This window comes from Protobothrops mucrosquamatus, unplaced genomic scaffold (genome assembly GCF_001527695.2).
Source record: "Protobothrops mucrosquamatus isolate PMUCROS unplaced genomic scaffold, P.Mucros_1.0 scaffold_18, whole genome shotgun sequence".
In the NCBI taxonomy this organism is placed as follows: domain Eukaryota; kingdom Metazoa; phylum Chordata; class Lepidosauria; order Squamata; family Viperidae; genus Protobothrops; species Protobothrops mucrosquamatus.
The window spans coordinates 741191-767709 of record NW_015386094.1 but is presented as its reverse complement, the minus strand read 5'-3'; the positions used below and the strand labels follow the sequence as shown (position 1 = coordinate 767709).

Here is a 26519-nt window from a genome sequence, read left to right as displayed (position 1 = left end):
AAATGTGTCATTTATTAACGATTAAGACTGAACATTGGACAGAGAAGAAATTATACCAGAAGAACCATTAGTGTTTTACAAAAGGAAAAGTATTATTGATTAACATTTCTTTGATATCATTTGATTAATAAATATGTTCAGGAACAAACACAGGGAATGATTGGTGCCAAACGGCCTTGAGTCGAAATATTTGAATAACTTTCTTTTATCCCAATTTTCTGTGGTAGACCAAATACATAAACAATGTGATATCACAGATTTATGCACACACACACACATATTTGTACAAATGCGTATGCATATATGTATATGTACATAATATATGCACACATACACATACACATTAAATGTGTGTTTGTGTGTGTGTGTGTGTGTGTGTGTGAGAGAGAGAGAGAGAGAGAGAGAGAGAGAGAGAGAGAGAGAGAGAGAGAGAGAACGACAACCCAATCTACACAATAGTTAGTGAGCAGAATTAAGCATTGGGACATGATACTAATTGTTAAAATATATCTTGCATAGTTGCTACATAGATGTGGCAATGATTAATAGCAGATCTATAACAAGCAATGTCAAAACAAAACTCAATTCTTGTGTAAATATATGAAATGACATTTAAAAGTTTGACACTTGATTGTCATATCTGCTGATGTCAAGTAACTAATTTTCCTGTAGCAAAAGAACTTCAGAAGACCCGACTGTCCTAGCACCATTATTTGGTCCACCCCTAGAATCTGCATTTGAAGAAGACAAATTGGAAGGTAAATTATTAAATTATATTTATTTATTAGATTCATAGCTTGCCTTTCTCCTAGGGGCTCAGGTGGGAATACCTAGCTTTCTCTCTATTTGAGTTTCTTCCTTATAGCCTTTATTGTTATTTTGGATTGAAAAATGTGATTGTCTGGAAGTTACCCAATTAACCTCTATGATTGAAACTTGGATCTTATCTGTTCCAGTTCAATATCATCCCCAGACCATACACCATATATTATAGTCTTTGCATCAGGCTGATTCACCTGAAATAATCATGAGATCCATCATTTGATTAACTCTATCCTTTTCACCAGAGTGTGTTGCTTTATTCAGAATAACAAAAGCAGTTTCATCCCAAGCTCTGCCCCTTTTGTATCTGCATGCAACCTCTTGGTGCAGGTATGGAAAGGATGGGGTGAGTATTCCAATGCTGCTTTCATCATAATGTCCCTATGCTCTCTTAGCAAATGCAGCTGATTGTTTCTTTCTTATTGTGAGCATATCTATGCTCACCTGGAGTGCTGAATTGTTAACCTAAGAAAACACGGAATCAAATCTATGTTAAGTCTCTTTTTTGCTCCTATCCGAATCATTTTTAAGGAGCATTTTGATATTTTTTAAAAAAATGTTTGCCATATTACATAAATGAGAAATGCGAACTGGATACACACGTCAGGAAGCCGCTGGTTCCAATATTGTACTGCCTATTTCATGGTAAAACAAACACTCAAAATAGTACTTGCAAGTATTGGGATTAATTTTTTTAAAATTTCTTTTATTTGACTAGCTGCTGTAATTCGCTAATACCGAAAGTTCACAGTTAAACTGCTACTGGAAATAAACGAGAATCAAGCTCTTGTGTTACTTCTAGATTAATATGTTNGAGAGAGAGAGAGAGAGAGAGAGAGAGAGAGAGAGAGAGAGAGAGAGAGAGAGAGAACCCAATCTTCACAATAGTTAGTGAGCAGAATTAAGTATTGGGACATGATACTAATTGTTAAAATATATTTTGCATAGTTGCTACATAGATGTGGCAATGATTGATAGCAGATCTATAACAAGCAATGGCAAAACAAAATTCAATTCTTGTGTAAATATATGAAATGATATTTAAAAGTTCGACACTTGATTTTATGGGGAAAAATTTTTTTAAAAAAAATCTAACCAGTTTGTCACATCTGCTGATGTCAAGTAACTCGTTTTCCTGTAGCAAAAGAACTTCAGAAGACCCGACTGTCCTAGCACCATTATTTGGTCCACCTCTAGAATCTGCATTTGAAGAAGACAAATTGGAAGGTAAATTATTAAATTGTATTTATTTATTAGAATCATAACTTGGCTTTCTCCTAGGGGCTCAGGTGGGAATACCTAGCTTTCTCTCTATTTGAGTTTCTTCCTTATACCCTTTGTGTTATTTTGGATTGAAAAATGTGATTGTCTGGAAGTTACCCAATTAACCTCTATGATTGAAACTTGGATCTTATCTGTTCCAGTTCAATATCATCCCCAGACCATACACCATATATTATAGTCTTTGCATCAGGCTGATTCACCTGAAATAATCATTAGATCCATCATTTGATTAACTCTATCCTTTTCACCAGAGTGTGTTGCTTTATTCAGAATAACAAAAGCAGTTTCATCCCAAGCTCTGCCCCTTTTGTATCTGCATGCAACCTCTTGGTGCAGGTATGGAAAGGATGGGGTGAGTATTCCAATGCTGCTTTCATCATAATGTCCCTATGCTCTCTTAGCAAATGCAGCTGATTGTTTCTTTCTTATTGTGAGCATATCTATGCTCACCTGGAGTGCTGAATTGCTAACCTAAGAAAACACGGAATCAAATCTATGTTAAGTCTCTTTTTTGCTCCTATCCGAATCATTTTTAAGGAGCATTTTGATATTTTTTTAAAAAATGTTTGCCATATTACATAAATGAGAAATGCGAACTGGATACACGCGTCAGGAAGCCACTGGTTCCAATATTGTACTGCCTATTTCATGGTAAAACAAACACTCAAAATAGTACTTGCAAGTATTGGGATTAATTTTTTTAAAATTTCTTTTATTTGACTAGCTGCTGTAATTCGCTAATACCGAAAGTTCACAGTTAAACTGCTACTGGAAATAAACGAGAATCAAGCTCTTGTGTTACTTCTAGATTAATATGTTGTTATATATCTGTGTGACTTCAGGTTCCATAGATCAGTCTGAAGTTTGGGGTTCTATGCAACCAGAGAACTCAAGTGTAGAAGCTCCAGATCCATCACGACCCTTCCCATCTGGAAGTAAGTTAGAATAATTCCTGGTAGAAAAAAATGCTTTAATTTGTTTGGTCTTTGTAATTGAAAAATTCTGAAACACAGAAACAAGTAAATCCATTAGGGATTGTGGCTCATTACACTGTGTGGAAACAGAGATATTAATTCAACCATGCAATGAAAACTCACCTTTACTGCCAATATAATATATTAGAAAGAGAAATTAATCGGAAAATGTATCATTAAAATTGCTATATTCATTTTAAAATGTATAATTTTAGTAACATTATGTATGCTACCATATTAAGTGTGTATTTCTGATGGTAGAGGTACTCTGCATAAAAATTATGGGATGTTCTTTGAAGGTCAGATGCTAACAACTGGTAGTCCTGCACAAGTGGAAATGTGTTCTGCTTGTACAATGAACTCTCTGAATTGCAGCTACATCTACATGAGACTGGGTTGGAATACTGCATCCAGTTTTGGTCACCACGATGTAAAAAAGATGTTGAGACTCTAGAAAGAGTACAGAGAAGAGCAACAAAGATGATCAGGGGACTGGAGGCTAAAACATATAAGGTTGCTGGAACTGGGTATGTCTAGTTTAATGAAGAGAAGGTGCCATGATAGCAGTGTTCCAATATCTCGGGGGCTGCCACAAAGAAGAGGGAGTCAAGCTATTCTCCAAAGCACCTGAAGGCAGGACAAGGAGCAACGGATGGAAACTAACCAAAGAGAGAAGCAACCTAGAACTAAGAAGAAACTTCCTGACAGTTTGAACAATTAACCAGTGGAACAACCTGCCTCCAGAAGTGGTGGATGCTCCAACACTGGAAGTTTTTAAGAAGAGACTGGACAGCCATTTGTCTGAAATGGTATAGGGTTTCCTGCCTGAGCAGGGGGTTGGACTAGAAGACCTCCAAGGTCCCTTCCAACTTTTTTTTATTATTATTATTATTATTATTATTATTATTATTATTATTATTATTATTATTATTATTATTATTATTATTATTTTTCAATTTCTTTGTGATTGTGCTTTGTCTTTGAAATATTCCTTTTATATTACAGCACCTCCACCACTTCCGCCCAAAAGCATTCCCGCTACACCTCCCCATGCTGGTTCTCCTTTAACAATTGGAGTAGGTAAGAATATTTGACATAAATAGTCAGATTGAATCATTGTATGTTTTGCTGCATAATAATGATGATCTCAATTGTAATTTCTTAATAGTATTATGCATATGTGTGTTTAATATTTTGTTCGCAAAACATTTTAAGCAGATTTCTCTTTTTAGATACCAAAATATATCTGATGAGGCTTTATACATTATTTTCTAAAAGCCTTGAAATTTTGAAACGCTTCTGTTACCTGTGCTGTATTAAGTAATCAAATTTAATTTGAATGTTTTTTGGTAATTTTATCAGTAAGCTTTTGTTTACTAGACTGAATTTTGTATAAGAAAAGAAGTTGGGTAGCTTAAATATGTTTGTCTTGAATCTCAATGCATTTAGCGCTTTTTCTCAATCAACAAGTGGTTCTGTTATGTAATGAAAATTGCCATGCATACCAACTCAATTTTTAAAACATTTCTTTATAAACATATGTAACATTTTGGATCAGAATTTTTTTTCTCTTTTTATCAATATTTCATTTATATATACATGGCCTATGGTAGATGGTTACCTTCCTTGGTATGCTACCCTTTTAGAGAAAGGTAGACTACAAATATACTGAAATACTTAATGATTATGTTTCTCAAACGTAGCCTTCTCCAATCTCGAATACAGCAATCTGGAAGGGGGAAGGGGTTGAATAAAAATGTTAATATACTTTTGCTTTCCTAAAGAAATTGGGTGTTTTGGTTTTATATCTATTTATTCATAATTGCAGAATAACAATTATAGAAGTTATATTTCAACAATGAACTTATTAGCTATGATCCAGAGCTCTGCACATATGGACCAGTCTTCTTCTTTTCTATGAAAAGAAAATAGTGCTACATTGTTTTTTATTTTGTATGCAGATTTGGAAAATTGCAACCGTTTCAGATAAAATGGAGGCTGGTGGTGTATCTCTTGTTGTCATTGGGAATTAAATTTGCTTAACTTTTGCTGAATGGCAACTAATCACAGAGCTTGAGACACATACTGAAGTTTTAATGTTTTCTTTCACAGAAGGAAAATAATGTAGAAACAGTTTATTTAATTTCAGATTATCTCAAACACTGAAATTTAATAATGCAACGATTTTTTTCAATATAGCAACCATTAATTAATTTTTCATTATGAATCTTTTCCTGTCCCTTAACACATCTGTTGTCAAATGTTCTGCTACATTTACTAAAATTTATTTTGGCAATGATGATTCAGCAATCATAAGAATAGAAATGTATTACGAATTATATTCTTTTTTATTTGCTAAAATAATGCCACATTGCATATCACATAACCCAATGCATTATGCAATATACATGTTCATACGTGCATATACATCACCTTTTTAAAATTTTGTATTGTTTTGCCATTTTTCTTCTAATATTTAATAATAAAGTCACAGTGTCAATTGTGTTGCCTAGGTAATTTTCTCTATCAATATATAACGTATGATATTTGATTTTGAAAGAAAAATGTAATTTACATGGAATGTATTTCAAAGTTATATGGAAACCTGCAGACAACTATGTTCTCAAAAGCACCTTTTAAATATGTTATCAAAATGTCTTTGTGCTGGAATGTAGCTTGAATTTTAAAAGCCCCATTCATACTTAGAGCAATAATACAACCTAACTGTGCAAGTTGATGTTAAAGTTTGAAATCAAATACTTTGACCACAGGAATTGACCAGACAGCAACAGAGGTCAGAAATGACAAACAACCATCAATCAATGACTTGGACAGCATTTTTGGCCCAGTATTATCCCCCAAGTCTGTTACTGATAATGCAGAGGATAAATGGATCAGTTTTTCTGATCAGTCCCTGGAAAATGTAACTCCAGAGGTGACTTCAAGGGAAAAAGTGGTGTCCCCCCCGGTGGCATCCGAAATCCCAGAAGAGCCTCCAGAGTCTGAAGTCTCTCGCAATGTTCCATCTCCACTCAATTTAGAAGAGGTTCAGAAGAAAGTTTCAGAGCAGACCCACGTTAAAGATGATAACTTAGCACCAGCAGCATCTCCTAAAGATTTTGGGGTGGGACAGAGAGCAACACCACCTCCCCCTCCACCTCCTACCTACAGGACAGTGGTGTCATCACCCGGACCCAGCCCTGGCGGTGGCACAGGAAGCACCAGTGGTATGTCTAAACGGCTTTGAGTGTGCTTCAGTGTGGCCATGAATGCTGCCGTGTGAAAAAACAAGCCTTTTTAGCTGTTAGTTTTTTTTAATTTTTGTTGTTTTTTGGCTTTTAGCATCAATCATCCCCTTTTGTTTGATTGTACTGTGCCCGGTGGCCTTTTTTTTTTTTAATTCCGTGCTCTTGTGACCCAACTCAACTGTGAATCCTTGATAGTATGTTTTATTTTCCTACCATTGCTGAATGTCTAATTGTTGATGGGAGAGCTTTATGTCTTAAGCACCAGGTAAAGGTGGGAATGTATTATCATTGATCAGGGATCCTCTAGAATTTACCAAAGCTCTGAATCAAGAAATGAAGTATTTTATTTTACTTCGCTTGGCGATTTTCCTCAGGAGGAAAGCATAAGAAAAGAATCCATATTTTACCAGCTTACCACAGTTCCTTCTTGACCTTTTTGCAGAAAAAGGAAGTATAATAGGACTTTCCACCTTCATCTACATAATTCAGGACTTCTATGATCAGTAGTTATGAAAAAAACCCCAATTTGATAGCACTTAAACAGTAGCAGGAAAGATCACATCTGTCTAGGAAGGATTTTTTCTCTCTCTCTCAGGGCCTGTAGTGATCTTTGTCTCATGACTGAATGATGCCAAACCAAACTCTCCTTAACATGGGATGGGGATCTGGGAGAATGCAAATTTTAATTGGCAATCAAAAGGAGCCTCTCAATTAGCTTATATCATAAGCTCCTTTTTTAAAGATAGATGTAAGAATAGTGCTAAATCCTTCATGAAAATGAGCTCAGATCAGCTAACAGGTATAATAAGAGTTATAATGTTAATGAGGAGAAAAAGAGTCAATTTTGTCTTTCTTGCTTCACTAACCTCTAGATTTGAGATTGGAAAAAATGGACATGTCCATATAGTGATCAGGAGATGAACTCAATTTAAGAGAGATAATAATTTAATCTTAATATAGTAATCCCAATGTAGTAATCCCAAAAGCAAATTATATATAGTGCTGTTTCATTGGAAATACAAATATATATATAGCAGATGATTGTAGTAGCCCAAGAAACAAAGATGGGTAGCGTGAAAAATTATTTTAGTCCGCAGGAAATCCATTGAGTTACTTCTGAAGCTGTTGTAGTGTACCATGGACTCTAAGGTGTGCTCCAAGTGACATCAAGGCAAACTCCTGCCCTTTGTGATGACAAGAAAATATCTTTGGCTGTTCTCAGACTAATAGGAGCTCTGGTGTGAATTTAGCAGGAAAGAAAAATATTTAAATCTCAGATCAATAATGAACACTTCAGGGGAACAACACTTTGGGTTGCTTTCCCTGCAAATACTTTTAAAATTTGTTATGTTTCCTAATGTATCCTTTAAGTAGTATAGAAAATAAAAAAGGAGGGATGCGGTGAAACATACACCCCATTATTTCTACAAGCAACAAGCTTGTAACTAAAAACAATTGTCCAGAGTCTGAAAAAGAACTGTAGCTTTTTTCTTATTTGAGAATAATTTCTTGAGCATGTCCAGTAAGTAACTTCCTTTGGGCAACATATGCTTTGTATTTTTTCTCTTGTTCCCAATTCAATTTTGGAAGGAAATGAAAACTATCTATTACCTAAGTACAGATAGGAAATCAACAATGTGTTCATCTAAGTTGAGACTGAAGAATTCTCTCTTGTCTTTGATAACCTCTCCCTGTTGATACTTATCTTTATTTTCAAAGAAAATGCCTTTTTTAGCAAGAGTGAATTCTGAGAGAGGGGAACAGAAAGAAGGAATATGTTCAAACCCTATTTTGAGGCAAAAAACCCAAAAACCATTCTAGAGGTCTTAGAACTTATCCTTCAAGTTCAATGTTATATTTTTTTCTTAATAGCACATTTCATTATTACTATTTTTAGGGAACAGAATAAATGTTATCATTAGTCTTTAAAATTATTGTTTCCTTTTAAAGCAAGGGATGGCCTTGTATATTCCAGATATGATAAATGGAATAGCTTAAAGCTTGTATATTCTATCTACAGATGGATGATGAAGTGAGTAACTGCTGGTCTAGGTACAAACAGATTCATACGGCTTATCAGTGTAATAAAAAATCAGTTATGCTAGTTTGAAATGCCCTAGGTGGAAGAAATCCTTTTTTAATTTAAATTATTTTTGTAAAAAATCAGAAATCAACCTTTCACAGTTAATAATTATATTCTGGGGAAAAACACTTCTCTTATTTCTTGAAGTGTTTTATTTTCCTAAAGTTTGATAGTTGATTTTGATTAAGATGTTCTCCCTGAAAAATACAAGTTAGGCCTCGGTTTGATCTGCAATATAATTGCAACATTATCTGTTTACAGTAATCTAGGATTCATATTTTTTTATATAAAAAGCAAGTGCAAAAATAGTTTGTGTGTTATCTATTTCACTTATTATTTCCACAAGTGACTGGAACTGGAAGACTGAAGTTAATCAGGCTTTTAACATCTCTTACAGTTTTATAAAACAGTATGTACAGTTAAGGAAGATAGGGGTCTGTAGACACATATGCCTTCCTATCTCAAAATTTCTTTCCTATGTAACTAAAATCAATTCTTACAATATCTTTTGGAGTTGTTGTATTTTTGCTTGTTTGGACACTTTCAAGGACACAATTGAAGGCTATTGAGGACGTTTCTTCTTGTGTACTTACCACAACGTAATATTTCCATGAAGTTTTATCTTTGGATTAAAGTGGAGCAAAGGAGTGTATTTTCAGACACCAGTCCCAATAAAAATAATGTAACTTAATCCAGTTATTCTGAATTCTGCAGTATATGTCCAGAACTCAAAAAGGAAGAATACATTTGCTTAATAATTAGATGGAAGGAGAGAGAATGTTTTACTTTACTTTTTCCTTTCCTTTCCTTTCCTTTCCTTTTTTCCTTCCCTTTATTTTCCTTTTTCACTTTACTTGTTACAATAAAAAATAGGAAACAAGTCAAAAAGAAAAAAAAATCTAAACACATCCAGGAAACACACAATATAACAAAAAGATGTGTGTGTGAACAGCCATTCTAGCCTTTTGAAATGTCAGTTACCGCCGAAATTATCATAATGATTGATTGGAGTTAGATACAAAATAGTTTCAAAATAATGTCTTTTTGTTACCAGTCAAATCAGCTTCAACATATTACATGGACACTGATTTGACAGTTCTATTAAAAGCGTCCATTTCTTGTTCTGATTTTGAGACAGAACTGTCTAGTAAGTTCTACACCAAATATCACATTTTAGAAAATTGCTAAGGTATCTGAAGATTCTGTGGAAACGTTTTCAATTCTGTGTATCGTCCCTTGAACATAAAGCTTCTTTGCCGTTTCCAGCAGATAGATGTATTTTTACAAACTGCCACCAGTTTCATAGCACAGATTCATCATAAGGGTGCTTTTTCAAAAGGGAACCGGACTTTGTTTTTCTTGAAAGACATTTCATTTCTCATCCAAGAAGCTTCTTCAGTTCTGACTGGAGAAAAAGGTTTTGGGTTGAGAAATGAAATGTCTTCAAGGAAAAACAAAGAAACAACCATGACCTAGACGACTGAGAATCTCCATAGACATAGGTTCATCAATATACGGTACATTTCTTCTTTATTTATCACTAACAGAGAAAACTGAACTGTACAGCAATACATAATGAATATTTGTGCAATCATTTTGCAGATTTTTTTTAATGATACAGTATTGAAGGAAAGGAAAGGAAAGGAAAGGAAAAAGGACACGGCAGGACAGGATAGGACCTGACAGGAAAGAAAAAAGAAAGGAAAGGAAAGGAAAGGAAAGGAAAGGAAAGGAAGGAAAATTAGTATCAGAGCAAAAGATGTACTACTCCAGTAGTATGGGTCACTAAAAAAACCTAAATTGTCAACTTTTTCCAAAACCTTACCTCACATAAGCAAATTTATTCAGAGCATGCTTAGCAAATAGAAAATTAGTAATGCAACAAATATTACATAATAATTTATGATGCTGTATTTTAAAGCTCCATCCATCCACCCTCTCCTTGCAGCTGAGTGTTTTACTGACTGCATGAAGCATGTAATCAGTCAGTGCTTATAAGTTTCACTAATACTGACATGATAGATCAACCGTCCTGACAAGAATGTCTTGTTTGACACTAAAGGGTTCAGTTTAGGACTTAGGAAAACACCACAAAAATCTGATTGGCTACCTCCTTTCTTTATTCCCTTGAAATAAATCTTTGCCATTTGATAGGGCTGTGCCAAATATTTAAAATGGGATCTTTGTAAAGTATTGCAATATTTGGCTTACATAAGCCAACTATTCATCCTCAAAGCATCCAAGTCACCTCTTCCTAAAGGTTTTCTTAGCTGCCTGTGTATTTGTTTGCAGGTACAATTTTTCTATACTGACTGCCCCCAAAGTGGCATTGCATGCAGACATACCATATGCACAGACAATCAGGCAAATCCTTCCACAATTTACTCCAAGCCTTCTGGAGGATGTGGCTGCTTTAACTCTTTAAGGGGGGGCACTTCGTTCACACTACATGTTTTATAAAGCACCCCTTCCAAATGCTTTGTCCAGCCCTATTTATATACTTGGGAGAAAGAAGAAATGTAGTGTACTATCCATTGGGATGGATAAAATAATAAGTATGTATGCTTACAAGTTTCATGGCTCATTTTTATATTATCCCTTTGGCAGCATGAAAGCAACTGCAGCATACTTCCTTCCTGTGGTACACACTAATCACTGCTGTACACTCACCGTGCATACAAGGAGTCCATACTGTGAATTCCTTCTATGCTGCAACTGTTCTAGTTTCCAGGACGAATACTGATAGAGTAGAAAGAAGACACAGCATGGATTCTTCCAATTAAAACAAACGTTTGATGTTACCAAACATAAGTAATAGCTTAGATGTCATTTGAAGTCATTTGAGATATGATATTGGAGTTCTTCTAGGGTAATTTTTAAAGATACCTCATATTCTTAAGTTTCAAAAAAGACATTCTAGTCTGTTGGCAAAAAAAAACCACACAAAAAAACCACAAAAAGAATTTGTATGGTAGTTGGATTTACACTGGCATGTGAGTTAAATCAGTTTCAGTATTATTCTTTTATAATGAATGGTTATACTTAAATGAAACAGCTTGTTTAATAACTGTCAGTGGCAATTTAGAAAACGTATTCGACACTTTGGGAAAAATTACCCTTGAAAGAGTAAGAATTGTATCAATTTCTTAAATTCTGGACATGCATTTTTCTCCAGAGTAACATCAGATTTTCACAATTTTAATCATCCTTGATTGTTATCTGATTTGCCAGCTTTTTATCCTTCTTTTTTTTTACTGTGATTTACCATTCACTAAGGTTGCAAATCCATTTACATGGGAGTATTTTCAACTGAACATCTTCAGATTTATTTCTAAATAAATATGTGTAGGTTTGCAGTGTACCTATTTTTATCAATATTAATTGATTGCAGCGCCCCCGATTAAATTTTTGGAACAATAACATACTGTCCATTTATTACAAGTTAATATTAAAGAAAGAAGGCAATATTTTGGAATACTGAGTAGCCACACTTAATCTAAAATGGTGCAGTTCAACCAGTGTTCCTTTTGAATTAAACTTTGTAAGGTTTATGCACAAGCAAATATATCCAAAGCATATATTGTTAACGTATGTGTGAAAACTGCACTGGCATAAAAGCAGAGAAATAAGCTGTTCTATTTCATGGTTACCTATGTGATTAGAACTTTCTATTTCATCCAGTTTGAGTCCACATATATGAATGCATATGTTTACTCAGTAACCCCTGACCCAAATCCCAAGTGGTTTTGCAGTTGTTTAGCTTGATTGATTCTCCACACTGTGCCATATATACTTTAAAGGTATGAGGGAGCTGTCATGAGAGTAGTTTAACACCAGGCTGATAATGTACATTTCTTTCAGGGTCATCATCCCCTGCTCGCCCTGCGACCCCATTGGCATCCTGCAGCAGCCCTACTCCACCCCCGCCGCCACCTAGACCCCCATCTCGTCCGAAGTTACCTCCAGGAAAGCCAGGTGTTGATGTGGTAGGTTTTAGATTTTTTAAGAATTGCTAACTGCACTGAGGATGTCTCTTGCCTACTATGGAGGCACTGTAGATATGACCAGATATTACATTAACCACTGTGGACTGGCTTTATTATGAGTATGAGGAATACCAGTATAATAAATTAGTAAGTGAATAAAATGAATAAAAGATGTAAAAATTATGTTTGTTAAGTCTCTAGCTAAATTCTTGCTTTTGTTGGAAAATATCCAGAAGAGTGTTATAATTTAATGTTAGATTTTTAAAATGAATTAAATTTAAAATTATAGACTAGTTTTGTTGGCCTTCATGAAGGGTTCTTTTTAGAATTATTACTTTAGCAAGAATATCAAGCTTTTCTCATGCAAAGAAAGGATAATAAATTATAGTTCTTTATCATTTCAAATAAATCACCATGGCTACTGTTTGCAACTATTCCTTCACAAGGTAATCCCATATTTATTAAAAAAAAATATAGGATTGGAAAAGACTTGTACTTAATAGACTGAAAGATGAAGCTGGAATGTGACTTTTGTTAAAATATCTTCACCTGTTTTTTATGACTCCAGCCTTACCCAAGAAGGAGGAATAGAAAGAATTACCAGATAGTAGCTACAGAAAAGTCTAGCCAATTAGCAATCCTGATACAAAAAAAAAATCAGAATTTAGTATACTATAAGATTGTATACTGACACCAAAAATGAGACCACTCAACCCATAGGAGCATCATTAGCTTTGGGCACCCAGCTAGAAGATAGAAAGAAAGATTTATATCTGCAGCCCGTGGTACGAGGAGGCTTTATTATAATTAATATACGCCTTTCAAGTAGTACGTGCCCTTGAAATTAGAACCGATAGACATCTGAAGGCTTCTAGTATTAAACCTTTGTCCAAGTATAGTTAAAATTGAAACAGTTTGTTATTATGACCTATTCTCAAGGGCCTGTAAGTGTATTACTCTTCTCTGCTGTAATTCTCAATTTCTTACCTTGCCCGTTTAGACCAGTTTCCTAGGATGGAACTCTAGACTTGAACATAGATTGAATTAAACGGTCAGCTTTCCTTACAGATTAAGTGAAAACACCTAGTTAATTTACAACTTGCAGAAAGCCAGTAGGTCAGGACACTGTGCTCCTTTGATAAACTGTTCTCTGAGAGCATGGTAGAAGGGATTGAGGTTTGGGGGGTAGCAAAGAGAAATCAGATAACCATTTAGTCCCAATCTCCTATCAGGTGAATCCTTATTGCAATGGTCCCATTTCCTGAAAGGCAAGTCTGAATTTAGAACCTATTGACTAGGTTGGAATATGTAACTTTTGTCAGCTATTGGCCTTTCAAAAGTAATAAGATCATACATGGTTTTCAGGTTGGTTTGGGGATTTTTAAGAATGAATGCATGGGTTTTTTTCCCCCTTAACAAAAGAAAGATTCCATTGTGCTTCTTCAAAACAAAACAAAATTCAAAAGTGGCCCATAGCTTTGGCATCACACTCTACTTGGATGAAGAGAGGAAGCTGGCAAACCCAAAAGTATATTAATTAAAGATGACACTTGCAATCAGTTGTAGTCAGGAAATGGCTGCTGAGAAATCAAACTAAGCATCTATTTGATATTTATGGATGAATCTTCAACTTACCCCCATATCTAAGACTATGTAGAGTTATGAATATTTTTAAGTATTGAGTGGGTTCATTAAGTGATTGTTGTATGTATTTCTAATGTTCTTTGTGTTTATCTATAGTCCAGACCTTTCAGCCCTCCAATTCACTCATCTAGTCCTCCTCCAATAGCACCTTTAGCACGTGCCGAAAGCACCTCTTCTATTTCATCCACCAATTCCTTGAGTGCAGCTACTACTCCTACAATTGGTAACAACTTTTTTTTTCTTTTGAATAATGGTTTCTGTTAGCAGAATGGCTTAAATCCTTTGGTTTCTGATTATTTTTATTTTGGTTATGTTTTCTTTGTTTCATTATCATCAGGTTGCATGGAAAATGGGAAAAAACAGGGAAAAATCATAACGGAGAATCACAACTGTGATTCTCTTTAGGCCGCTACATTTTTTTACATATCTTTATATACATAAGAGTAGGATCTTATAGATCAGGGGTCTCCAATCCCCCTAGGCCAGTACTGGTCCGCAGCCTGTTAGGAACCAGACCGCACATGTGGTGGGGGAGCAAGTGAAGGTTCATCTGCACATGCACAGGATCTGGGTTGCACATGAAACCATCCCTCCCCCTGTTCCAGGGAAGATAATTTTTCTTCCAAAACTGCTCCTTGGCACAAGAAAGGTTGGGAGGGCGCTGTTATAGATTATAAATAGGATTATACAGATTATATATGATAGCAGGATCTAAAGGGGAACACATTCGTATTCAGCGTACACATTCATTTTTTCCCTAGGTTATACAGACAGAACACACTCCTAACTAACATACATTGGTTCAGAAAGTTGCATCTTTAACTGTTCCTTTTTTCCAAGAAGGAATCAGAGCAAGAAAGGAATAGATCTCAGAGTTTTACATTAAAACGTTCTTAGTTAAAACCAACATACTAAAGTAAACATACTAAACTAAAGACTGAACTACTGCTTTGTGCTAAATTAAATTGAACTATGTGCTTTCTGATAAGCTATTGTATTTGTATAGAATTATCATGTATATCCCTTAGTATCTTAGCAATTTAATAGAGAGCGAGGGAGAAAGAAAGGGAAACTAGCTTTGTATCACCCAAGTATTTTGATTTTACATTTCAAAGGAAACAGAATATAAAAATGCTGCTGTGTCTAATCATTGGTAGCATAGTGGTTAAAATGCAGCATTGCAAGCAAACTCTGCCCACAGCCTGGAGTTCAATCCTGACCAGGCTGAAGGTTGACTCAGCCTTCCATCCTTCCGAGGTCAGTAAAACGAGGACCCAGATTATAGAGGGAAATGTGCTGACATTGTAAACCTCTCAGAGTGTGCTGTAAAGCACTGGGAGGCGGTATATAAGTCTAAGTGCTATTGCTATTATAAACTCCTTTCTGCTACAGGTCTATAGCATTGGCATAAAACTAACTGCGTACCAGAACACAACCTTTCTAGTCAATATAGGAAGACAAAGGTGTGTTGATATGTTCACCACCTTATTTGTAAAAAATAATAAAGGTGGAATACAAATAAATAAATAAAAATGATGGCCAGAATCCAAGAGCATCCTTCTTGCCCCTTAGTGTACATCATCATAGAAATCCTCCCCACTCCCCAAACAAAACAAAAAAAAAGGAAGTCATCTTGTTATCATAGTGGCACATATCTGGGCAGACTATTTCTGGAGTTTGGTCTTTTTATCATGTCCTTCAACCCTGTGATATTATTGGGGAATTGTCAGGCATTTCCTCTTATGGCCATATGAGTGCCCAGTTAAAGACAAGATGTGGATTGCCACTATTTGCTGCCTGCAGAGAGAAACTCCAAATTTTTAAAGATCATGACCAGAGGTGGAGGACACCCAATCTGAGTAAAACAGCAGTTCATCACCAGTGAGCTTGTTTGTTTGGGAAAGACTACAAGGTAGATAGGTTGGTGCCTTCTAGATATTTTTTTTAAAGTTTATTTCTCTTCTGCCTTGATTACTGTAGTTTAAATAGCAAAGGAGTACAGTATAGTACTTAGAGTTGAAAACATCTGGAATGGGTCAGGCTTATATTTGTTCAAGAGTCTGTAAAACAGAACAGCAGTCTGACCATTTGATAGTTGTAGGAATCATTGCTAAATTAAATATATCTATGCTAAATACATGCAATATACAGAAAATGCAATTCTGAGTAGAAAAAAGCAGGAACTAGCTGTATGTTGACATTGTCAAAATAATGTTATGAACAAAATGTGTTTTAGATGAATTGCAGACAATGAAAAACAATAAAAATTTAAAAGCAGCTAAAATGTATGAGTATGAACTCCCTAAAGAATCTGCATTACAGTATTAGAATCATAGATTCTCTATCCTTTCCTTTTGTTTCATTGTTTCTTTAGTCTTTCTTGATCTTCCTGCCCTTTTCTTTGCTGCTTCTTTCACTTTTGTTTTCATTCTCATCTTCTTGGATCATATATTCTGATTCCCACTGCCATCCTCAATTTCAGTTGCATAACTTTGTTTTTAAAAATTATTTTGTCAGATAGAGTTCATTCTGCTGCAGATTTCGGATTTGCTCTTTGATCTGTTTCTTATTTCATCAATATTTGTGCCCTTTTATACATCAATTAAACTTCACATTTATCGCTAGGCTATATCCTTTGCTGTTTTTTTACACACACTGTCTCATTCTACTATTAATTTAAATTGTGCTTTATCATCATTTCTGTTATGCCCCTCTTATGTAATTTTATCTCAACTCTTTTCTAGTCTATGTGGAAAGGCATTTTGATTATCTACCTAATTATTCTGATTGAAATCAGAATGGCAACAGTTTGAATATTCTTTCAAAATAAATCAAAGTTGACAATATGAGAAACAGAAAGAACTGAAATAATTGTATTTTTCTTTACACGATGGATACATGACACTGTGATTTCCCCTTTACAGAAAGTTTTCCGTCTTTTAACTCTGAAACATTACTTTATTGCAATTGTTTTTGTTATTAGAGGATGAATGTACTTTTGGCTAGACCTAGAGCATGCATTCAACTAGTAACTTGTTAAACTTTTAATCAAGTGCTTCAAAATCTTTGTTGCCTTTCTGAAAAATCTAAATTCAGTCTCATTGTCTATTATGCATAATGTGACATTGGGAAGAAGATCTGAGGCATTTTTCTGACTTCTTTCCAAATTCATTATTTATCTCTGTTTTTAATTTGCTTTCGGTCCATAGCAGCGTGAAGATTTTATCAATCAGTGAAATGAATAGCAACTCACTTAATGCTATAATGTTATAAAATGCGGTCTTTTAGTAGGCTGTGTCATGAGTAGGCTGTGTCACTCAAATGTTTTTATTGTATGTGAAGCTGAGTGTTCCATATACTAGTGCATTTTGTAGGAAATGAATTTATTCAATATACAGTGCTTAAGAAGCATGTGTCAAATCTTTAGACTGTGAAGGTATTTCACGGGTTAGCACTCTTGCAGACTGATTTGTAAGAACTATAAAGATAAAACAAAAGTATGATTAATTAACCATATATAATTTACCTTAGAATAATTACTATGTTTAGGGGAACTGCTCAGATATCTTTAATGAAACCTTCTACAGATATTAAAATTTCCAAAATATACCAGTTGTATTTACAGTAGAATGATGTTCTTAGAGATTTTGTTGAATAGATAGGCTGTAGTACAAAATGATTGTGTAAATTATGCAAGAAAAATGGCTAAGAAATCATATTGGCTCTTATTTTATCATTGCTATATTTAATGATTACTTATGTGTTACAAATAAATGGCTAAGCATTATTTATGTTTAGAATATTAAAATAACTCAAACTAGGTATATATAGTACAATGCAATTTAATTTCTTAATTTCTATATTTGAAATTTGTTGAATCTGTATTTCTGTGCTAGAGAGAGCCATAGGAATGGTCACATTCTTGGCAAACCACTTTTAAGACTATTTTTAATGTATTATTGAATGCAAGAATATAGGTTTTTTCTTGTTTCAAAGCAAGCTGTTTTGTCCTTTTGATATTGTTGGATGTCTGTGGCTGTGCTCAAAAATTTGTTTCGCTGTTCTAAATGAAGAAAACAATTATTAAAATTTCAAATTCTGTGTTCTCCCCATGCTCTCCCTGAGCAGGGACGGAGGGAAGGACCGTATTTCCCACAGGTATCCTAATTTTAACAATCTCCCTTAATTTTTTGTTGCAAGATGAGAAAACCCCCCCCCCCAGGGAATGTTTCAGAATGTATTGGCTTTGGAAGGAAATAAATGGAATTTAGTCTTCTAAAAACAAGAGTGTTTACTTACCATATCTGTTTAAAAGCATCCTTTACTCCAAAAGCTTCTTGATGCTGTGAAAATTGGTAATGTAGTCTGGTATTGAATGAGATGGAATGGGCTTGGCTAATTGCATATGTCACCAGGTGTGCTCAATATCCTGAATGGTTTAACCTATAATAATTTCTAGCTGAAGGCAAAAACTTGATGGGCAGTTTCTACTGTGGGGATGAAGTGGCAATTACAGTTGAACCAAACTTGGTTGTACAAAGATTAGTTTGGGCCTTTCATTTGAACAAACAACACAGATTTCAAAATACATGCTAGGAACTTGTCCCTTGGAGCAGGACCCCTTCTTGCTGGGTCTTCATCACAGCTGCATCACAAACATGCAAGCTACCCCTATTTACAGCAAAACAGATGAGGGGAGAATGTACATTGAGAAAAATCTTCACATTGCAAGAATGATTGAATGAAATATACTTAAAAACAGAGAAATCCATTAAGGTTTTCAATAAAAAAAAATAACACTTCAATAGGTATAATTGCAATAGGCGGTAGTAGATGAGAAGAACAAGATTTTAAATCTATGAATCTAAAAAATTGAAGTGGTTGCCCGCACATTCATTTGAAATAAAGAATAATGTTTAGCGGAGATTTCATGCTTCTCATTCATATTAATTTATCATGTATTGTTCTCTTAGTTTCTGAGATTTATTCCATACATTTATACTTTATCCAAAAGAATATGGCATAGATTTCGTTCATTCATTTGCCCTTTCTTATATTTGTGTTTGTGTTGGTGGTAATATTGAACATGATTTTGATAATAAAAGAACTGTGTCCACCATTTCTATGTAAATCTTTTTTATTGTAATATTTGTGGATTTGGTTAATAAGGAACTCTTTGGTTTTCATTTAGAATTTGTGTTTTCATTGTTTTTCTTTTGCATTTCTTTTGCTTGTGGATTTTGGAAGATGATACTTATAATGACAAATTGTCCATGTTTTCAAGGCACTGTGAAACACCTGCAGGTACTGTACAAGCAGAGTTGTGGGGTTTTTTTTAAAATCCAAGCCATTGTCATCCAAATGCTTTCTTCACTACCACTCTCACTATGACAATTGACACTATGAGAGTCAAATGCATTAAATGCATAGCTGATATAGAGGAACTCATGTTGCACATAAGAATTCTGTCTTCTGAATGTTCGTTTCTCCAAAATGAGTTTCTGAGTGGTGACATAATGTTTGATACATTGATACAGAAATAACAAAACTTATTAAGGACTATTATGGACAAAAAAATAATTATATATGTTCTTCTTCCAACAACCTGAGATAGAAAGACATCCATGCATACATCCATGCCTAAATGGATACATATATTGTTTCCAGGAATTTTTAGACCTAGCCGTGCATTAACTTCAGTAATAGAAGTTTATCATGAAATTCCAATTGTCATGTTGCCTGAATTCTTAAGTAATGAAAGTCAAAGAAACTGTTAATTGCCGACAAGTAATGTTAAAAGCTTCCCTGTTTGGATTTTTAATAAAGTAAAAGGATGGATAAAATCCTGCACTTAACCAACGTTACAGAAATTCTGTCCACCAGGTTATTAATCCCAATTAAGCATTGCTACTTGGATAAACTCTGAGCCAGATGTTGACGTCCCCTTGGGAAGGCCATCAATTTTGAAGATCCATAATATCAGATTTACAGTATATGTTACCTTTACAAATAGTGCATGTGGCTCCAGAAAGTACTTTAGCCCCCCCCCCTCGATTCATGATTGTTTTAAGACAGAAATGTAGCATTATTTGGTTCTCTTATTTTTAAATGTTTCTTGATCGAACAACTTTATAGACTGCAGCTTCATCTTTCAAAGGGAAAAGACACGCAAATGGCAAATTCCACACAAAGCTACTGGAATTAAACTATATTAAACTGGTATCAAGCATTGATATTATACCCCACCAAGAAAAAAATAAATAAAATTAAAGAAGAGAGAGAAAAAAATCTCAATCACATTTTCAGAAGTTCACAGTTATCCCCATCTGATAGGATTCCATACTTGCTTATTTTGTTTCTTCCCAAAACAAAACAAGACCATTGTCGATTAAAATCCTCCCCAATTTTCCTTGCACATTAACAACTTGCAGCACCTCCTCTTTCCCTGTAGTGAGATTAATAACCTGCCTTTCTGACTCACACTTATGTCCTTCTCTCTCCTCTCCTTAACCTTTCCCATTCCGCTTCAACTCCCGGCCATACAGAGAATGAACAGCCTTCTCTCGTCTGGTTTGACAGAGGAAAGTTTTATTTGACTTTTGAAGGTAAGTAGTGCATAGCATATTGGCTTGGAGCTTTAAACATCCTTCTTCTTATATTTTAATAGAAGCCCATTGGCTTCTTCTAAATAAAGAAACCTACTCTACTTTTCAGTATAGTTAATGCTATGGCTACTTAGTGGAAATGATAGGCTCAATCAAAATCATTTTTAAATTGAGTTATTGCTACAATATCCATTCGGTTGTTTTAATTATTTTCATATAAAGGTAAAAAGAGAGGATATTTATACAGTAAATATAAAAAACAACAACTTCAGTTACTAATCATCAAGGAACTTGACTCTGTCAACCAAGGCTTCTGATATGCTTTGCAAGCAAGTTTGCATTTTATAGTCATTACATTATGTATACATAAATATGTTTGTACTTCTACTTGTAGAATTTGCCATCATACTGAAAACCTCCCAAATAATTAATAAAATATTATATTCTACTAATTAATTGCTTGAATTGTACATTAGCATTTTTAGAAAGTAAAAATGGTGTTTACGGTAAACTAACATTGTTCAGTTTATAAAAATTATGAATTACCCGTTTATACTTTAGCATTACGCAATGACACTCATCATATTAAACTATGCATGACTTTTTCCGGCTTTGCTATTAATGAGATTTAACATCTTGCCTTATAATGAATGTTTCATTCCATGAACCTATTTCTTGTTTTAGTTGGAGAATCATCTAACTTTAATCTATGGCATTTTGTACTTATATATTCATGGTATCTGTGGGATTTTATAGCCAATCTAAACAATTCTTAGACAAGTGTACACTGTAGGTTAGATCCAGAGTTCAACCATGACCCAGAATTTTGATCATGGTATCTGATACTGGTGGGTCTTCAATCCTTTTTTTTAAAAAAAAATTATTTTGCATCTCCATAAAATCCTCTCTAGAGCATTGGAGCTTCTCTTAGGTGGCATTGAAGAAGGGGCCTGAAGGGAAACTAGCAAAATTACTTTCCCTTGACTATCTGCGGAGGTTCTGTTGGAGCCAACTGGAGCCATGGAGCCATGAACCTTTAGGATCAAGCCAATTAATTTTTGCACAGGAATGTCACTTTGGTGACAAGTCTTGTAATTGATCTGTGGTTTCTTTTTAAAAAAAATGAATTAATATATATTGACATGGAAGAAAAATAACTCATGGCATAAGAGGAACTAAACATAACATTGAGTAATTTCATATAGGTGCTACATCTAACTTGCCATATGTGATGCACTTATAACAAAAATACTGCAGTTTGGTGGCTTTAGGAATCAATCATTTCTTTTTCATCTATGTGCTAGATACAGCATGTGTGAAAAAGGGGATTTCCCTTAGTTAAGAAGCACCTGCCTAAACCTGTCCTAAGACATCAAGCTAATTTGTAGATAGTTATTTGTTACTTTTAAGTTTCTGTCTTTCAGGAAAACATTTCAGGCTTTTAGAGGCTTAGACATAATACAGCTATTCCAATTGCAAATGTCATATCCCTTCTGTGAGCATGTAGTTTATATGGTTGGAAACCATTCAGAATGGAGTGATTGTGCTGATCTAGAAAACAGCTATAAAACAGGGATTTTAATTGCATAATGCATGCATTTCTCTCAATCATTCAAACACTGAGTCAATCTGCACCGATATCCTTGCTTCCAATCATATTGTTCCCTACCTAACCTTAAATTGCTCACATCCTCATTTTCTTTTAGCAGATATTCAAGGCTGAAGCCTTCAAGATAGGGGCAGAGGCACATGCGTGGTTGATCTTGTGTTTCAACCTTTTGCAAATGAGAGTACTGTATTTCCAAGCGTCCATAATTGCTGTCTCATTTACCTTCCATTACATTTAACAATGCAAGCTGGTGGTGGTTGCAGGCAATCTCAGATACTCATCAAACATATTTTTACTATTGGGCCTGGGGCTAAACTTTTCAATAGGAATTTGCAGTGCATATATTAGCATTAAAAAAAATACTGTATCACTATATTCCTCCTTTCTCCCTGTGCTCATCAGCATTTTCTTTCTAAGATTCCTATTGTATTTTCAAAACAACAGCATCACATACACATAACTTTAAGGGTAAGATTTTCATTCACTTTTTCGTTATAACCCTTTTCACATGCTGAGAACAGGTTATTGATGATAATGTAGTTTCCTGAACTGATGAATTTTTGATAACATTCCACCAATTTACTTAAGAATTGTAAAGTGGTTTAGTGCTACAAATGCAACAGAATGCAATACAGTGGACAGTGTCCTTGACATCACATCTAAAAATATCTACAGCAAGAGTCTTTTATATAATGATAACGGCTGTTAATTGCCTTAGTGTTATAGAAAAGTAAGCAATTTTAAAACCATGCAGAAATTTAGGTTTTGTTTGATAGATTATTTGACATCTAGTTGGTGTTGACTTTTAGTGACCACACTGATAGGTTTTTTTCCTCCCATAATGATCTTCCCTAGCCTGTTCCATCAGGTCATCCAATGATGCATTCATCATCACTGTAACTGAATCAATCCACCATAGTGCTGATCCTCCTCCTCTTCTCTTTCCTTCCACTTTTCCCAGCATTAGAGCTTTCTCTAGCACAGTGTTTCTCAACCTTGACAATTTTAAGGCATGTGGACTTCAACTCCCAGAATTCCACAGCCAAGGTTGAGAAACACTGCTAGGTTTTCTCAGCAGGATAAGTGAGAACTCTGGGTGCTTGCTTGATGATCCATTTGTTTGTTATTTTGGATGATCCTAAGCATTATTTTGCAAGCTTGTGAAATCAAAAATATTGTATAATAGTTTGCACACTGTGCTAAGTCTCTCTCTCTCTCTCTCTCTCTCTCTCTCTCTCTCTCTCTCTCTCTCTCTCTCTCTCTCTCTCTCTCCATACACTTGTTTGAGTGTGCATGCTGTTTGTATATTTGTCTGTACACTAATTATATTACCTTATTGTCTGTATGTACACTGAGAGCTTATGCACTGGAGATAAATTCCTTGTGTGTCACACTTGGCCAATAAAGCTATTCTATTCTATTCTATTCTATTCTATTCTATTCTATTCTATTCTATTCTATTCTATTCTATTCTATTCTATTATTATTATTTTTATCAGTTCCTATAGCCTTTCAAGTTGGTAATGATTGGAGTTTTGATCTAGTAGTCTAGTACTAGAAGTTCTTGTAAGTAGGGAATGACTTCTATGTTATCTTGGATGTTGACACCTTTACTATACAGTACTTCAGTATACTCCTTCCAATTTTCTTTTATCTTCTTTGAATCGGTTACTGTCTGTCCATTTGTGTGATTTAGCATATCAGTTCAAGGTTGGAAATGCTTTCTGAGTTCAGATGATGTTTTGGACATATTTTAAATTAAATATGCATTTAGTGTGTATTTGACCTTTATATAAAGAAATATGGATATATAATAATTAATGTAAATAAACATTTGATATATCTCTACAAAAGATATTTAACTGAATACTTTGAATACAACATTCCTTTAAAAAATACATTTTGATTGAGAAATTATAGTTCAGATTGGTTTGGTTTAAAGTGCAATCCAAAATATACTGAACTTTCTTAATCTGGCTTTCTCCAAAAGTATTGTGGTAATGGTGGACTTAACCATACTATGTTATATAATAGACTTTACGGACTTGGCTTTATGAGACATTATTATATGTCATGGATTTGAATTTGCCAGCCTTTTCATCTGGAACTCTTTATACGTCCACCCTTTATAGTAGTGCAAGGCAACTGATAAAATGCATACTTATAAATGGGAAAAATTAAGACATTATATATATCTATACTATATTTTACATGGATTGTATACATTTTATCAGTAAGACCTTTAGCATTCTCTTTGGTAATTAATTAACTTTTAATATTATGTATGATGATTTAGTTATTTTGATACTGTTCTACATAAAATTGTTCTAAATATTTGTATTAAGCCAAAAGTACTGATTTTCATGGGTAGAATATACTATAGAATATTATAAATTGATATTTATTTCTCCCATATTTAATGAACTCTTCAGTCCAGCTATTTCAGGTTTATCCAGTTACTGGTATAATACTTTCTATGTTGATAGCACAGGCACTGAGGAGGACACTTTGACTGCTATAATTAATTAAATTTGTTCATGTGTGAAAGAATTAATATAATCAGAGGCGATTAATATATTCTGAAAAATATTATATAGAAGTAGATTATATTATGATGTGCATTAATTGCCCAAAGTCAAAATTAATTTTGTAATTTTCCTTACATTTCATTTTGGTTTTAAAACAAAGAAAATAATAAGAACTGAAGAGTTTGTAGCAGATAGCAACATATAGGTAGAGGGTGTCTTAATTTTCACATTACCATAAACCTTGCTTAATGACAGCCCTGTTTAGTGACCGTTTGAAGTTACGATCATTCTGAAAAAAAATAAATTTATGGCCAGTCCTTACATTTACAGTCATCCCTCTGGTCACGTTATGAACATTTGGACACTTTGCAACCAACAGGTGTTTACAATGGTTGCATTATCCCAGGGTAGGCAACCTTGGCTCTTTTATGACACCTGGACTTCAACTCCCAGAATTCCTGAGCCAGCATGGCTGGCTCAGGAATTCTGGGAGTTGAAGTCCACGAGTCATAAAAGAGCCAAAGTTGCCTACCCCTGCACTATCCCATGGTCATATGATTGCCATTTGCACATTTCACAGCTGGCTTCCAATAATCTGAGTTCACTGGAGAAACGGCAAAATCACTAGTTGCAATTATGTGATATCTTGCTTAACGGCCCGTAATGACTTGTTCAACAACCAAATGTGATAGTGCAAGTCCATCATGGTTTTGTGTTGTTTTTCTTAGCAAATGCATCATTTAGCAACCAATTGTGGTTGGTAAGTGAGGACTACCTGTATTTATGAGGTCAAAGCTTCTCACAGCTGCTTTATTGCCTAGGGATGGGGTATGCAGGGATGGGGTTAGATTGTGTAAGAATGAACTTCTCCCTTCACATCCAATGTTAGTTTACTAAAGCTATTCCATTCAGGGATAAAAACTGAGAGGAAGAATAATGGAATTGTTGGTTAGGCATAGATATGATTCTGCTAAGATTGTGGTTTTTTTTCACTGTTTCTCTTTATAGTCTTGTGGTTGTTTATTATTTCTATCTGCTCCAGTAAACAATGACAATCATATCAAGTTGCTTTCTCCAATTATAATTGGCATTTTTACTGCACATAATTTATATATTTGTACTTAAGCTACTCTGACTTCTTTAGATTTGGAGGAAGATATTAGGTAGTAAATAGAGGAGGTTTCTAGCCTGGATTCTTTCTTCTGTAAATACAGAAGATCTTCTCATTAAGGCCACAGTATCCATAACTATGTAGATCAAATGCTGGATTAAATGCATGATTAAGTGATCCAGTGAGCTGTTTTCATAACTCTAAATAGATTAGTTATTTGGGGACAGTTAGACTTGAACACTTAGAGAAGTTCAAGAATGCACTGCAGCAAAATGGAATGAATGTACAATCTCTGATAGAATGAGCAGGATAATTTTATGTTTTCAATTAATTTTTTTTATTTATTTATTTATTTATTTAATTTAATTTATATGCCGCCCTTCTCCCGACAGGGACTCAGGGCGGCGCACAACATATTTAAAACCCGAACATATATACAATCCCCCCCTTAAAACCAAATTAAACCGAATTTTAATGTTGCGTCTTCCGAATATTTAAAACCCAATATAAAATCCACCCTAGGTCAGGTCCGCTTGCTGGAAGAGCCATGTCTTGAGGGCGCGACGGAAGGTAAGGAGATCCGGAATTATCCGGATCTCGGGGGGTAGTTCATTCCAGAGGGTAG

At 34.5% G+C, this 26519-nt stretch overlaps 1 protein-coding gene across 1 annotated transcript in view; it reads left to right on the top strand.

Annotated features, from left to right (window-relative positions):
* SGIP1 (SH3 domain GRB2 like endophilin interacting protein 1) overlaps positions 1 to 26519 on the top strand; it is a 116497-nt gene that overhangs the window by 64789 nt on the left and 25189 nt on the right. The window contains exons 12-18 of the mRNA XM_029287069.1: positions 673 to 758; positions 2949 to 3041; positions 4086 to 4160; positions 5852 to 6307; positions 12273 to 12397; positions 14138 to 14264; positions 20587 to 20646. Coding sequence (XP_029142902.1) covers positions 673 to 758; positions 2949 to 3041; positions 4086 to 4160; positions 5852 to 6307; positions 12273 to 12397; positions 14138 to 14264; positions 20587 to 20646 — 1022 coding nt within the window. The remainder of the gene's footprint in view (positions 1 to 672; positions 759 to 2948; positions 3042 to 4085; positions 4161 to 5851; positions 6308 to 12272; positions 12398 to 14137; positions 14265 to 20586; positions 20647 to 26519) is intronic.